Raw genomic sequence first — 17,018 nt, 5'->3', positions numbered from 1 at the left:
CACTCGTCTTATGTTTTATTGATTTTCAGTGGAGTTGACGTTGTAGTAGAATTGTATATAGTAGGGTTTTCCAGAAGAAAAGGTAGAAGCAGAAGTAGAAGGCGGAAATATGGCGTTTGACCGACAAGGTGGCGTCTGTTTACAATCTGGATCGGACGTGACGTCACATGCAAGCGCTCCATAATTAAACATAAGTGTGTGTTGAAAACTAAAAAGTTAAGTACCCTCCGTTAAAGTTGAACTGAAGGCAAATTTTTTTTATCAGAATTCTATTTCTCATTTTATTAAATATCGGAATGCATTTTTGATCGCTATTTTGTCGCTGCTATAGCAAGTTATGAGTGTTTGAAATATGCTCTGTAATATATCAGTCCGTATGTTAAAGTAACGGCCGTAAACGAGATTCGTTGAGACCTGCACGAGACATCGTAGGATGGAAGTAAAAGATATAATGGAAATCAAAGTGACCAATATCTGCCAGCTTTGTCAAAAGATGCACGCGCCCTCTTTTGAATGCTGATGTAATCAAGCCGGCAGTTTTCTCTGTGTCCGAAATCGCTCCCTACTCACTATATAGGGCACTATATAGTGGGGACGCCATTTTGTAGTGCTGTCCGAAACCTTAGTGAGGATTATTACACTCTGTATAGTGCACTCAAAGTATCCCACAGTGCATAACGAAAAGTAGTGTACAACCAATGGTCACTAACCAAAGCGATATATCCCATCATGCATTGTGATCGCACTGAAAGAAATCAAATTTGATTTAATAAAAGGCAGCAGCAAAGAGGAAAGTATTCAGCCTTGATTTAAAAGAACTGAAAGATGCAGGTACTTTGTATTGATTGATGTGGGAAATACGCTCAGTATAATATGGATTTATCAAAAAAATACACGCATGTATTTATTATTTTGAAAACCAACCAGCCGACTGATCTGGCACGTTTTCATTGTGCGACAGTAATGACGTAAATACCAGCGCGACAGACTAAGGGTATATTAAATATTAAAGGTATATGGACTGTACTAAATGGTATTGTGAGAAATGGATCCAAAACTACAAATTACCTGGAGTACTACACTGAAAATGATAAGACCATAAATAATATGGAGGATGTGGTGAATGGTTTTAACCAGTGCCGCTTTTCCACTACAAACGCGGCTGAGCCGTGCCGTGCTGAGTCGAGCTGAGTCGAGCTGAGCGGGGCTATTGAAGTTGCATTTCGACTACAACCGCGCTGAACCGTGCTGGCTGGAAGTGGGTGGACACATTGGGTGGAGTTAGCGAAAGTGGGTGGACGTCACGTGATGTCGTTAAGCAGCGCAAACAGTGACATCAGTGACAGTGGCGGAACAAGTCAGAGCCGGGCCGGGGGCGGGGCAAATGACCGGGCCCTTTATTAAAGCTTATCATAACATCATTTTAGGTTACAAAATGTCCGCAACTGCGGTGTTTACCAATTTCAACACTACCGGGTGCAACTATGTTATTTAGTACATCAAGTCCTTCAAACGAACATGTAACTCAGAAACAAAAAACATTAGGATACTGTACATGGCTCATAATAAAACATCAATAGCCTATACTGCGCACATTATTTGAAGGGCATACGAATGAGCGCTCAGAGGTTGCAACGGTGACAGGAAGAGTCAGAAATAAAAGGAGGGCGGTGCAAACCTCACTGAATACACTGTGTTTACCAATTTCAACACTACGGGGTGCAACTATGTTATTTTGTACATTAAGTCCTTCAAACGAACATGTAACTCAAACAAAAAAACATTAGGCGACATACTGTACATGGCTCATAATAAAACATCAATAGCCTACTGCGCGCATTATTTGAAGGGCATACGGCGAGCCTTGCGCTCCGCGAACTCGTCCACGATGCTCTGTATGTCACTGATTCAGTGATCTTTTAAGCGGTAGTCTCACGACCCGAATAGTAAACAATAAACATGGAGGACATGGAGTCGTTAGTGTTGCTGGTCTTGGTGCTGTGGCTTGTTGTCACCGACAACGCGGACAGATACTGGCAAGAGCGTATAGATGAGGCGAGGCGCATAAGGCTTCAGAAATTCTCGTGATTCATAATTATTCTTCTTCCGGGTTTGCGGTGTTTACAGATCCCAGCGCGCTCGCGGGGCGTGTGTGGGCATGTGAGGACACTCCTCCTCACCAATCAGTGCACAGGGGAGTGTCTGCTCACGCCCCCAGACTCACTCGGCACGGTTTGGCTCGCTTCAGCCCCACTCCAAAACCGTGCGAGTTTTAGGGGCTAAGCAGGGCTGAAGCGAGCTGAGTCGTGCTGGTTTTTGGTAGTCGAAACGCGAGCCGTGTCGGGCTGAAGTGAGCTGAAGCGAGCTGAAGTGAGCTGAAAAAGGGTAGTGGAAAAGGGCCACAATTCTTTGTAAATGTGGGACCAAATTTAGCGGCAAAAATAAAGGAACCCGAGACAACACAATGTGGGGACATAGAAGATATGGGGGACAGAAATCCAAGTACAATGTTTCTAACTGCAACTGATGAGGAAGAAATTATCCAAATTGTAAGAAAATGTAAAAACAAAACTTCTGCAGACTGGAATGATATAGACATGTTAACAGTAAAGACAGTTATTGAGGGAATTGTGAAACCACTCACCCACATCTGCAATTTATCTTTTCAATCAGGTACATTTCCAGACAAAATGAAAATTGCAAAAGTGATACCATTGTTTAAAACTGGAGATAGACACCATCTCACAAACTACAGGCCTGTTTCTTTACTCCCCCAATTCTCCAAAATACTCGAAAAACTTTTTTCAGATCTCATCTCATCTCATTATCTCTAGCCGCTTTATCCTTCTACAGGGTCGCAGGCGAGCTGGAGCTTATCCCAGCTGACTACGGGCGAAAGGCGGGGTACACCCTGGACAAGTCGCCAGGTCATCACAGGGCTGACACATAGACACAGACAACCATTCACACTCACATTCACACCTACGGTCAATTTAGAGTCACCAGTTAACCTAACCTGCATGTCTTTGGACTGTGGGGGAAACCGGAGCACCCGGAGGAAACCCACGCGGACACGGGGAGAACATGCAAACTCCGCACAGAAAGGCCCTCGCCGGCCACGGGGCTCGAACCCAGGACCTTCTTGCTGTGAGGCGACAGCGCTAACCACTACACCACCGTGCTGCCCCCTTTTTTCAGATAGACTGGACAAATTCATTGAAAAACACAACCTCCTTACAGACAGTCAATATGGATTCAGAACGGACAGATCAACATCGATGGAACTAATAGAGGAAATCACAAAATGTATAGACAATAAAAAAAAATAGCAATTGGAGTATTTGTGGACCTAAAAAAAGCATTCGATACCATTGATCATAGTATATTATTAAGTAAACTAGAAAAGTGTGGTGTTAGGGGAGTGGGGTGGAGCTGGCTGTCGAGCTATCTAAGAAACAGGCAACAGTTTGTGCAGATAGGTGACCATAAATCTGAATTCATGAACATTACATGCGGGGTACCACAGGGGTCAATATTGGGTCCGAAATTATTCATAATATATATCAATGACATATGTACAATTTCGCAAGTACTGAAATTTGTTTTGTTTGCAGATGACACCAATATTTTTTGTTCCGGTGAGAATTTGCAGCAGACTTTAGAGATAATCACAACTGAAATAAATAAACTAAAACTATGGTTTGACAAAAATAAATTATCATTAAATCTAAGCAAAACAAAGATTATGTTGTTTGGGAGACACAAAATAGATTGTAATGTAGAATTGATAATAGACAATACTAAGATAGAAATGGTACAGGAAATTAAATTTCTTGGTGTGATTTTGGATCATAAAGTCTGCTGGAAACCTCATGTAGGATACGTACGAGCAAAACTGGCAAAGTGCTCGGCAATTCTGTGGAAAACAAAATATATTCTTGATAGTAAATCTTTGCGTACTCTATATTACTCATTATTTTTACCATATCTGACTTACTGTGTCGAAGTCTGGGGAAACACCTACAAAACCACTCTGCAGCCGATATGTACAATACAGAAAAGAGCAATAAGCACAATAAACAAAACAGGATACAGAGATCACACAAACCCACTATTCATAAAATCACACATGTTGAAATTTATGGATCTGGTCAAATTCAGAACAGCACAAATAATGTATAAAGCGAGAAATAATCTATTGCCAAAAAATATACAAGGAATGTTTAGTGAGAGAGAGGGGGGATATAATCTAAGGGGAGACCTAAATTTTAAAAAACCAAAGGTTCGAACAAATATGAAAAGCATGTGTGTATCGAGCTGTGGGGTGACTTTATGGAACAGACTGGAGACAGAAATAAAACAAAGTGCAAATATAAATCTGTTTAAAAAAAGGTACAAAAAATTATTTTTAAACAAGTATATTGCAGAGGAAGTATGTTAATGGAGGATGATGAGGGATAAATAGAATAGGGTTGATTTTGTTATATTAGAACTAGCTTAGTATATGGTATATATTTATTTATGGGGATAGATATCTTCATATTTACAGGGATAGGTATGTAGTAGATATTTATTTTTGTAATTATATTTATATAGATATTTATGAAGTGTATATATGGTATAAAGTGTGTATATGTGTGTGTGTGTATATATATAATATGTATGTATGTAATTATATATTTATATGGATATTTATGAAGTGTATATATGGAATGAAGTATATATTTAATTTTGTAACTAAATATTTATATAGATATTTATGAAGTGTGTGTGTGTGTGTGTATATATATATATATATATATATATATATATATATATATAAAATTAGTGCTGTCAAAAATGTCGCGTTATTAACGCGTTAACTTGACTCAATTTTAACGGCGATAATTTTTTTTATCGCGAGATTAATGCTCTGTGACATGATGCCACGCCCCGCACAGCCAGAGTCCTCTGCCCTCCCCCGAAGAGCCACGGTGCTAGGCTTAGGTTTCGTTTTCCCATCGGCGGCTCCAGCCCCACTTTGCAGTGGCTGTGACAAGACGTGCTATGCTCTGCAAAAAAAAAAAAACATTGGTACAACCAGTGTTCGAACTATGCCGATATTTTCGGGGGGTCCCTTTTTTTCCCTTGGGGGGGGGTGCTTGCGCTTGTCTCAGAGCGTGGCTCTCCATCGCGCGCTCACTTCGGATATGCAAATGCTTCCCGTTACACACGATTGCTATGTCAATAAACATCATTTTGCCAATATTTTAGAGACCCCCCAACATTTCCCAAATCATGTTTTCAAGGGATCTCATGTCTGTTTCAGGGGATCTCGGATCCCCCGAGTACCCCCGTAGTTCGAACGGTGAGCAAGCGCATTCACTTTTTTATGCTGATAAGAGAATTACAATGGTTTTTCATGTGACAAAAATGTGCGATTAATCGCGAGTTAACTATGACGGTCGCGACATTAATCGCGATTAAATTTTTTAATCGCTTAACACCACTAATATATATAGTGTGTGTGTGTGTGTGTGTATGTATATGTGTGTATATATATGGATATGGTATGTATATATTTTATTTTTGTAATTATATATTTATATGGATATTCATGAAGTGTATATATGGTATACATTTTTATAGGTGTATTAATGTAGTTTGGATTTCGGGGTAGTTAGAAAGGGGTGGGAAAAAAAAAAAAAAAGTATTGTACTTCTTCCACTCCTTTTTCGAACAATGTGCGGTGTACTGTAATGTATTAGCTCTTGGTTATTTTATTTATTCTTTTTTTTGTCACTTTTTTTCATTTTCTTTCTTTTGTATGTACAAATAGTTACATACATTTTTATACATGTTTGAAATAAAATAAATTCATTCATTCATTCATTCAATGACGTAAATACCAGCACGACAGACTAGTGTCCGAAAGCGTTTTTTTCTTTCTTTTTTTTTCCATTTAACCAATGGTTCGAAGTCGTATGGAATAATCTCTATCACTGATGAAGCTGGCAAATCTCGAAATTAATTTAAATTGGAATGATATGGCGATCTGGCCGCTGTGTAAGCAGTTTTCAAAATGGCGGCGCTGACACTTCACGTTTGAAGTCTCACACAAGTCTCGTGAAGATCGCGCCGATAAGTGACGCCAAATGAACCGTGGACCAAACGAACCACATTCAGCATGGCTAAAAACTGAAAAGGCTGATAAGTGTAATATGATATGCCAATATGAGTCACGATATAAAGTTAATAAAACTGAAAACGTAATTGAATAACACGTTAATTAAGAAATAAAGCAAGTTTAAAAATGGCTTCAGTTCTCCTTTAAGTGCCCTTTGTTAAGCTCTTAACACTGTTCAGTTATCTCTTTCTTTTTTTCTTTATATTTTTATCTTTTGTGCTATAAGTCTGACTCCGGGGCGGAGCTATGTTGAGCTCAGTTTGTGATGTCACGAAATAATCATGGATATTCGTGTATTTTTTTTATTTTTTTTTTTAAATAAAGAAAAAGGTTTACTACTAGTCCTCGAGCATTTTTTTACCTTGTTTAAATTTAAATGTGATGGAGGTGTGTGTGTGTGTGTGTGTGTGTGTGTGTGTGTGTGTGTGTGTGTGTGTGTGTGTGTTGTGGAGAGGTGGTTCTGGGTGGAACCTTGGAGTGTTTCCTTTGGGACGAGAGCAGGAAGTGTGAGAAACACAAAGCATTGTGGGATATTGTTTGAGCGCTGCAGATTCCTGATGGACACGCAAACATTTTACATAACACGTGTGTATGTATATCCAGTGCCTGCCATAATTATTGGCACCCCTTGTAAAGATTAGGAAAAACAATTTCATCTTTTGGTGAAGTCACTTCATCTCACACTAAGAAAAATCCAGCCTTTAATTAAAAGAAATGTATTCAGAGAAGAGCAAATCCCTCTTCAAGAAAGAATGATTTTCAACAGAAAAACACATGCCAGTATTGTTGGCACCCTTAGAAGTTATAGTGAACACACATAGTGTAACTGAAGTATGTTTCCCATTTAAATTGTACAGTATTTTTGAGTTGATTGGAGTGTGTAGGAACTTTCAAACTGTAATCCATGACTTCGTGATTAACTGGGGGACAAATATGAGGTGAGACAGAGGCCAAATTCCCTTCATCATCCATCAGACTTTTATCAGCTTTATAACAGGTGTCTGTTATAATTGCATGTGTAACATGGACCATTATTGAAACATGAACGGTTAAGTTTCAATTTTGTCCAGTAAAATAAATTTTCTGTCTCTAGCTGCTTCTCTCTGTCTTCAAAAAAAATTATTTCTGTCTGTATTTCTGTCTGTCAATCTTTTATGTTAAAATTCAAGAAAAACACTGGGGTAAACAATGTGACTGACACTCACACAGACACACACACAGAAGTGTGGTGTTTCTGATTAGAAAATGTCCCTCAGTGCAATGATGTCATTTCCTGTAGTGTAATCTGTTTTTCTTGTGAGTGTTAATGAATGTTCAGAGTCTGAAGAAAGGATGAAAGTTTGATACATTACTGTGTGTTTTAATTTTTGTTGCTGTAACAATTTAACTACATTTATTTTATTAGTTGTGTACATGCAGTGGTATATTTATTATAATTATTTTAATATTTTTGTTTAAGAATACAATGTGCATAAATGTATATACTGTATTTAGGTGTAATGTAACATGCGATTTTGTGTGTGTGTGTGTGTGTGTGTGTGTGTGTGTGTGTGTGTGTGTGTGTGTGTAATAGAAAACGCTGAATCGGCTGAACTGAAACATTTCTTTGACCAGAATTATTCTCACATCTATTACGTCTTCTTCGAGAACTTCGTCAGTATTGAAGCAAACCTGAAACAGAAAGGTACAAAACACACACACTAAATTCAGCAGTTTATCTGAGTATTTAATGCACTTTTTTTATCCTAATTATTTTAGCATATTTTTTCATGATCTCTTTCATTACTATTTACATCCTATATGTCTGTCTCCTCTTTATTTTTCTTTTTATTTCATATTTTTGTGTATATATTTAAGTAATAATGAGCCACATTTGTGTGTGTGTGTGTGTGTGTGTGTGTGTGTGTGTGTGTGTGTGTGTGTGTGTGTGTGTGTGTGTGTGAATCGTGTCTCTGTTCTCCACTAGGTCATAAATCACAAAGGGAAGAGCTCGACTCCATTCTTTTCATATTTGAGGTAAGAAGTGCAGGTTCTCTCTCTCTCACACACACACACACACACACACACACACACACACACACACACACACACACACACACACACACTTGTGTTTATAAATGTATGACACTTCAGACAGAAACCAGGACACTGAGCACTTCCTCACTGATTTAGAGAAAAACCAGGTGTGTGTGTGTGTATTAGGTGACTAGATATTATAAAATTTAAAAACATCTAAAACCCCATATACAAATTTTTATTTATTTATTTATTTTTTTACTTACTTACAGAAAATTCTGCAGTTGTTGCCAGAGCGGATTCATGGACGATGGCAGTTTCACAGCATTGGTGATGTGTTTTTCTCTCTCTCTCTCTCTCTCTCTCTCTCTCTCTGTTTATTCTTCTTTACACATCTGACTTTAAATAAAAAAGAAACTAAGAACATTCTAAATGATTAAAAATAATTTTATATCACTTCTACTTTTAGTGAAGATAGAAAGCAGATCATGAGGAGAAAAACAGTGTGGAAAGGGTTAAACGTGTGTGTGTGTGTCAGGGCTTTACATTAGCACCCGCCCACCCGCCAAATGCGGGTAAAATTCGGCTTTGGCGGGTAATAACTTTAGTCCCACTAGCCACTTTGGCGGGTGGTTTATTCTGTGGTATGACAATATATTTTAATTGTAGTTTTCTCTGAAGGCATCTGATATAATAAACGCATTGCAATGTAATATTACGCGCCTGCGGTACAACTCCCATGAGCACCTGCATAAACATTCTGACAACATGTTAGAATTGTTAAGAACGTTCGTTAACGTCTCAGATAAAATCAGTGATACGGTAACCTGCGGTTAATGAACAAAGCAACAAAGTTGCTGACAAGCGCACTATGTGGCGGCACATAGCTGGAGTTTCAAACCCTGCTGCTCGGGAAAAAAGGGGCAGAGATGAGCAGGGCCGGAGCAGCATTTTAAAATCACTGAGGTCCGTGATGCGCAAAGCGCATGCCAAAACATTTTCGACATATTTAAATGAGAGGGGTGAATTACACGTCATACAAAGATCTATTCCTGAAATTACTTTTAATGGTGTTTGAACTGAATATCATCAGTTTTGAAAAAAAAAAATCATGTATGTGCCAAGAGTAAGAATAATTTAAGCTTGTTTAATGGTTTGATCTGGCCCAAGCAATGAGGACTAAAGAAACCCGAACCATGTAGCCTCTGGAATCAAGGTACATTAACAATCTGGCATCTGTTACACCTACACACAAAAAAATTCTGGGAAAAAAATCAGTATACACCACCATGTTTTAGGCAAAGTTATCCAAGGCAAACATAAGTTGAAACTTTCCACTCTATTGCTTTGGCTTATCGAATGATTTATTTTTAAAATCACAAACAAGGCAGGCTGCAACTGCGCTGCTGCACATGTAGTATGGAGTAAACCTGAAAAGTAAACCCGATCTGCTCAGAGAGTCATATGAGCTCCTCTTGAGCTCCTCTTTAGCCTCTTTCAAGATATTGAATAAAGGGTTTTGATGGCGCATCCTATATGGAAAGCCACTAGAGGCAAAACATGGCCACGTTCACATTACACCACAGGTTCCTGAATGTGGTCCTGGAATGCACCATTTTCCCCTGGTTCAGCTATAATCAGCTAATTAGCTAATTATACAACAGTTCAGTAATATACAGACTCACTAATGGCCCTTTTCCACTACCCTTTTTCAGCTCACTTCAGCCCGACACGGCTCGCGTTTCGACTACCAAAAACCGGCACGACTCGGCTCGTTTCAGCCCTGCTTAGCCCCTAAAACTCGCACCGTTTTGGAGTGGGGCTGAAGCGAGCCAAACCATGCCGAGTGAGGCTGGGGGCGTGAGCAGACACTCCCCTGTGCACTGATTGGTGAGGAGGAGTGTCCTCACATGCCCACACACGCCCCGCGAGCGCGCTGGGATCTGTAAACACCGCAAACCCGGAAGAAGAATAATTACGAATTACGAGAATTTCTGAAGCCTTATGCGCCTCGCCTCATCTATACGCTCTTGCCAGTATCTGTCCGCGTTGTCGGTGACAACAAGCCACAGCACCAAGACCAGCAACACTAACGACTCCATGTCCTCCATGTTTATTGTTTACTATCCGGGTCGTGAGACTACCGCTTAAAAGATCACTGAATCAGTGACATACAGAGCATCGTGGACGAGTTCGCGGAGCGCAAGGCTCGTCGTATGCCCTTCAAATAATGCGCGCAGTAGGCTATTGATGTTTTATTATGAGCCATGTACAGTATGTCGCCTAATGTTTTTTTGTTTCTGAGTTACATGTTCGTTTGAAGGACTTAATGTACAAAATAACATAGTTGCACCCCGTAGTGCTGAAATTGGTAAACACAGTGCATTCAGTGAGGTTTGCACCGCCCTCCTTTTATTTCTGACTCTTCCTGTCACCACTCTGAGCGCTCATTCGTATGCCCTTCAAATAATGTGCGCAGTATAGGCTATTGATGTTTTATTATGAGCCATGTACAGTATCCTAATGTTTTTTGTTTCTGAGTTACATGTTCGTTTGAAGGACTTGATGTACTAAATAACATAGTTGCACCCGGTAGTGTTGAAATTGGTAAACACCGCAGTTGCGGACATTTTGTAGCCTAAAATGATGTTATGATAAGCTTTAATAAAGTGCCCGGTCATTTGCCCCGCCCCCGGCCCGGCTCTGACTTGTTCCGCCACTGTCACTGATGTCACTGTTTGCGCTGCTTAACGACATCACGTGACGTCCACCCACTTTCGCTAACTCCACCCAATGTGTCCACCCACTTCCAGCCAGCACGGTTCAGCGCGGTTGTAGTCGAAATGCAACTCCAACAGCCCCGCTCAGCTCGACTCAGCTCGACTCAGCACGGCACGGCTCAGCCGCGTTTGTAGTGGAAAAGCAGCATAATTTGATTGGCTGAGCAGCGTTCCATTAGTGCCTATGTTTAGTATAACTGAACTGGGACGTTACCCCTTTTCGACCCACAGAAAATGGATTCTGTTCTTGTTCAAAGAATCCTGAATGGAATTGGTTCCCTGTTGGTCGAAAAGGCGTACCTATTCATTCGTAAGGTTTTTTTTTTTTGTAGGCTGTAGCCACGATGTCATCATGCTGTCAGAATCAGTGTAACACATCTCTCGTAACCCGGGACGGAACAGTACCGTCGTGTGTGTGTATTATTTCCCAGCTGGGGGGTCCGTATCGTGAAATACCGTGACCAAGGTCTTGAAAATACTGACCGAGGCCTCTGGGCCAAGGTCACGGTATTTCACGATACGGACCCCCCAGCTGGGAAATAATATATTTATTTTTTCATCTCATTATCTCTAGCCGCTTTATCCTGTTCTACAGGGTCGCAGGCAAGCTGGAGCCTATCCCAGCTGACTACAAAGTTCGAAAATGTAAATTTAACAGCTTCATGAAAGTGTGCTGATGGTTACCATGGAAACCCCGTGTCTCCTGCACTGCTTTCCTCCCCCGAGTCGCACATGCACTCATTCGCTTTTGTGTTCTTGGTCTCAGAGCCACGTGCACCAAACAGAGACAGAATCAACGTTTAACATCATTAACACTGCACTTTTTACGGAGACATTTTAATGTTATTCTTTATTTTTTTATCCAGTTGAATATTTAGCGTACAAATGTATTTTCAGCTCTTAAAAATGACCGAGGTCCGGACCGCGGGGGCCTCAGAGCTGGCTACAGCCATGGGGATGAACAAGACGCTAATAGGAAGATAAGACAGTTCAATGACAAATGGAAGTTCGGGTGAGATTGGCTAGTTCATAGCAAAATCAAAAATACCATGTACTGCGAAGACTGTAGAAAGTCTGGCAAAGACAGGCACCAGTAATTTTAAACTCGAAACTATAAAGGACCATGAAAAGTCAAATGCACACATCGGTACTATAACATCAAAACAGGCGAAGATGGCTGGTTCACTACAGGACAGCATTGCTTTCAAGGCCCTGGCTGTCATGAAGTCGGCTGAGCTGGAGAGGATGGAGCTGCTGTTTAGAAACGTTCACGCGATTGTAAAGAAGTTGATCTCGCTCCAGCTATCAACTTACGGCCTGCTGGAAGCCTCAGGTCACGAAGACCATTTTTCATGGACCATTCAGACTCATCTGATGATGAATGTAATGAGGACATTTAATGTCTCTCTCCACACATGTACACACACACACACACACACACACACACACACACACACACACACACACACACTATTAATACATAATATACATAATAATACTTGATAATACACATAATACTTGCATATCAAAACATCAAATGTTTTTCAATGATAAATGCTTTGAATTGGACTTTTAATATTAGAATCAGTTCAGTTGTACTGAATGTTATTTTTCATATTATACGATATTTCATATTGTAAGGGGCTTGAATTTGAGTTCAATAAACAGAATACTCTGTTTATATTTTTGTCTGAATTGGTTGCATGTTTTCATATAGGGAGCGACCTTAACAGCACTGAATACTTGAGTGCTACTGTAGAGATACATTATACGCTGCCATTCATAATTAAATCTAGATCTTCTGAACTTTAATGTATCATGGTGAAGAAAAAACTGCGATTTCCTGGCAACAAAATTGTGGCTAGTGAAAAGGCTGAATGGCTAGTGACTCGAGAAAACCACTAGCCACAGTGGCCGGTGAGCAAAAAAGTTAATGTAAAGCCCTGGTGTGTGTGTGTGTGTGTGTGTGTGTGTGTGTGTGAGAGAGAGAGAGAAGGTGGTCTGTCCTTTTCCACTGCACTAAAGTTAGTTGTCAGTTGGATACACGGGTCACCGAGAGAAACACAGAGAAAGCCAAGGACCTGGGACAGAGACACACCCAGATCTGACCGAGAACTCTTACACTCCATCTATTAGTGTGTGTGCACGTGGGTGTGTGTTCATATATTTCTAATTTTTTCTATACATGTCCACAGGTCTCATACTGAAGAAACTCCTGCACACTGGAAACTCCCTGAAGGTGCTGCTCATTTATTCACCCTCCCATAATAATAAATAATAATAATTTATTCACCATCATATTTTCAATTTAAGTTTTAAAGATTTTAGACTTCTATAATAGTTTTAATCAGAGAGCTCACTGATAGTCAACAAAAAAAAAAAATGGTGGATCAGATATCAGAGGAAAAACATATTGGATCCTGTATCAAACAGCATAGACTGGAACTGAAATTGTAAATTAATAATAATAATAATAATAATAATAATAATAATTTTTCCCTCTAAAATGTTATTTATTATAACAGCGTAGTCTGGATTCTTATTCCGCTTATACCACAGCGATTCATCAAACAATTACACTGTTTAATTTATTAATGAATGACACGTAGCACGTTTGAACAGTTTACAGTTAAGATGTGAATGAGTTGTTACTATAGAAACGATAACTTATTAGCTGGAGTGTGTTAATATAAACCTGCCGTTCATATTACAGCCAGTATACAGAAATGATTAAAACCTTCTGACCAATCAGATTCCAGAATTTAACCATGTCATGGTATCTCATCTCATCAGTGTGACTGTGAATAGGATACATCAGCTGTTGAAGTAAAAAGTAAGTGTGTGTGTGTGTGTGTGTGTGTGTGTGTGTGTGTGTGTAGATTCGCAGAGAGGGTGTGCGTCTCTTCCTGCTCTGGCTCCAGGCTCTGCAGTATAACGCTCTGAAGGAGCAGCTGTGGATTTTCGCCTGTTTGATCCCAGGATTCCCGGCTCCTCAGTGTGAACACACACCGCGCACTCTCGACAGTATCATCAACCCCACACTCACCCTGCATGAGGGTTTGTCTCTATCACGCACTCTTTCTCATTGCATCTCTCTTTCTCTCTCTTATTATGTGCGGGAAATACAGATTGGGAAATTCCTTCTGGAAATTCGGAAAATTCTGGAAGTTCTTTCGTTCAAAAGTGTGTTTAGACCATGAATCAGTTTAAAACAGAAAATATGTAAAATAACAACACATACTGTATATAATATATAAGAACCCAGAGGTGAAGGTGCCATTGGTGCATTTTAGAGGTGTGGGCGGGGTTATGGCAGGTGGGCGGAGTGACATGGCAGATCACTTTGAATCAGCAGGCAGGGAAAATATCAGGACGGTGTCAGCGAGACTAACTCCAAATATATAATGCTAACTGTATAGTGTGGTGAAGGGTTACAGGTGTGACTCCGCCCCTGTGTGACTCCGCCTAGATATATTTCCAGGGTAACAGCGAAATGTTATTATTAGCATATTGCTTAAAGGTGCATCAGGATTCTAATGTTGATATAATTAGTAAAAAGCAGTTAAATTGTGTGTGCGTGTGCGTGTGCGTGTGTGCGTGTGTGTGTGTGATGTACAGCTCAGGTGATGCCTGAGGAGATCAGCCCACTGGTTCTACCCCAGTCTGGAGATAAAGCTCAGGAGGATCTGACTGGTTACTTCCTGGAGGCGTTACTGAAGTACATGGTCAATCAGGTGTGTGTGTGTGTGTGTGTGTGTGTGTGTGTGTGTGTGTGTGTGAGAGAGAGAGAGAAGGTGGTCTGTCCTTTTCCACTGCGCTAAAGTTAGTTGTCAGTCGGATACACAGGTCACCAAGAGAAACACAGAGAAAGCCAAGGACCTGGGACAGAGACACACCCAGATCTGACCGAGAACTCTTACACTCCATCAGGTTTCCAAATCAAGCTATAAAGTGTTCTGGCGATTCCCTGCACAGTGATGTTAAACACACTGATGAGCTCTGACTCTCTTAAAACGTGCTGCAGTCATTGTGATCGTGATTGTTGTCATGAGTTGTGTCTCAAACTAAAAACTCTGACCTCAAAAGTATTCAGGCTGGTACACAACACAGCTTGAAGGTGACACGAGAGGTTTTTAAAAACCAAACACGAACTCAATAACGCTCTAGAATAGTTTTCCTCATGACCTTGTTTGTAAATCAAGTGACACCATGTGAGGTCATGACCCCTAATTTGGGAATTCCTGATCTTACAGTGTCTTGCAAAAGTATTCATCCCCCTTAGTGTTTGTCCTGTTTTGTTGCATTACAAGCTGGAATTACAATGGATTTTTGGAGGGTGAGCACCATTTGATTTACCCAACATGCCTACAACCTTAAAGGTCAAAATTGTTGTTTTATTGTGACACAAACAATAATTAAGATGAAAAAACAGAAATCTGGAGTGTGCATAGGTATTCAAACCCCCCAAAGTCAATACTTTGTAGAGCCACCTTTTGCTAGTCTGGCTAACGCGACAAAGCTTTACGAGCTATTGGTCTGGCCAAGATATTAAGCCCAACCGTTTCCCAGAGCCTGTGGTTGACCCGCCTCCCTGAAATGCCTCAGTTTGCTACTGGTCGAAGCCAGAAAAGGCTGTGACGAAGCTTAAACCAATCACATCACTCTTTCCTCTGACGTATGCGACGCGACAGGGCTAACTGGTAGATTAAACTCTTACCGAAGCTGATCGGGAGCAAGGCGAAAACATCCTTCCTTTCAATAAATACCTCCAGGGCTGCTCTTTGCTCCGTTTTCAATGAGAACTTCCCGTTGAATGCTTTCAATACAGCATCTATGCGTAATAGATGCGGAAGCGTGAATGAAGCGCTTCCGGCATTGTTTACAGAATCTATCTATGGCTTCCGGTCGCAGTTCTACTACGTCAGTGCCTTGAACATGCCTCTACCCAGGGCCGTTGGAGATGCTCAAAGTTGATTGGTTCCCGATTTTTCGGGAGCTTGGAAGAGCTGTAGATAGCTTGCCTGGCCAGACTAAGCTCGCAACAGGCCCTCGTGTTGCGTCACGCTTAGGATGGGCGGGCCCAGGCTAACCTTTTGCTGCAATTACAGCTACAAGTCTCTTGCAGTATGTCTCTATTAGCTTAGCACATCTAATCACTGGGATTTTTGCCCATTCCTCAAGGCAAAACTGCTCCAACTCCTTCAAGTTAGATGGGTTGCGTTGGCGTACAGCAATCTTCAAGTTATGCCACAGATTCTCAATTGGATTAAGGTCTGGGCTTTGATTAGGCCATTCCAAGACATTTAAATGTTTCCCTTAAAACCACTCCAGTGTTTTAAACATTATTGTTTGTGTCACAATAAAACAATAATTTTCACCTTTAAAGTGGTAGACATGTGTAAATCAAATGGTGCTAACCCTCAAAAAATCAGTTTTAATTCCAGCTTGTAATGCGACAAAACAGGACAAACACCAAGGGGGATGAATACTTTTGCAAGACACTGTATGTGTGGGGGGAAAAAAGTAAATAATAAAAGTTGAGGAAAGAAATTCACCTGAGATTTCTTGTGTGTGTGTGTGTGTCAGGCTAAGAGTCTGGAGTGGAGGTGTAGAGAGAACCATGAGAAGGGTTTCGCATTTCTCTTCGCCAACTTTAAGAAGTTTTATCTTCCTCACATCTTCCCAAACTTCTCCAAGGAGAGCAGCTTGTACGCCCCCATCCTGGGTAAGAACCCTTGATGAGAACCGCTTCACTTTGTTTCATTCTTTATTTATTTTTTTTAATCTCATTTCTTCTCCCATTATGTGTGAATCTGCAGACATTCCTCCGATGAGGCCGAAGCCGTGTTACGTGGTTGTTAAAAGGGACCCTGACACTAACGAGGCCGTGTACTGCACTAAAGAGAGCTTCCTGAACGCACGGGTCATCTTCATCCGTTGGCTCGTCTCCTTCTGGCTAGAACCCAAATCCAACACGCAGACAAACATCCCTGGGGTGGAGGGAGAGAATGTGCCGAAGAACATCCAGGTAAATAGAGTAGAAGTACTGCACTGTG

General features: G+C 40.7%; 1 protein-coding gene across 4 annotated transcripts in view; it reads left to right on the top strand.

Moving 5' to 3' along the window:
- The window catches only part of ralgapa1 (Ral GTPase activating protein catalytic subunit alpha 1), a 128,512-nt gene that overhangs the window by 7,920 nt on the left and 103,574 nt on the right, over positions 1-17,018 (top strand). For all 4 annotated transcript variants that reach the window (XR_009655632.1, XM_060933801.1, XM_060933799.1 and 1 more), the window contains exons 2-9: positions 7,740-7,850; positions 8,133-8,182; positions 8,455-8,512; positions 13,158-13,201; positions 13,842-14,019; positions 14,581-14,696; positions 16,549-16,687; positions 16,782-16,990. Coding sequence is in view for 3 of the 4 variants with exons in the window: in XM_060933801.1 (XP_060789784.1) it covers positions 7,740-7,850; positions 8,133-8,182; positions 8,455-8,512; positions 13,158-13,201; positions 13,842-14,019; positions 14,581-14,696; positions 16,549-16,687; positions 16,782-16,990 (905 nt within the window). In the remaining variant the exon portion in view is untranslated. The remainder of the gene's footprint in view (positions 1-7,739; positions 7,851-8,132; positions 8,183-8,454; positions 8,513-13,157; positions 13,202-13,841; positions 14,020-14,580; positions 14,697-16,548; positions 16,688-16,781; positions 16,991-17,018) is intronic.

Source organism: Neoarius graeffei, chromosome 11, assembly GCF_027579695.1.
Source record: "Neoarius graeffei isolate fNeoGra1 chromosome 11, fNeoGra1.pri, whole genome shotgun sequence".
Lineage (NCBI taxonomy): Eukaryota > Metazoa > Chordata > Actinopteri > Siluriformes > Ariidae > Neoarius > Neoarius graeffei.
This window is presented reverse-complemented; position numbering and strand designations above follow the sequence as displayed.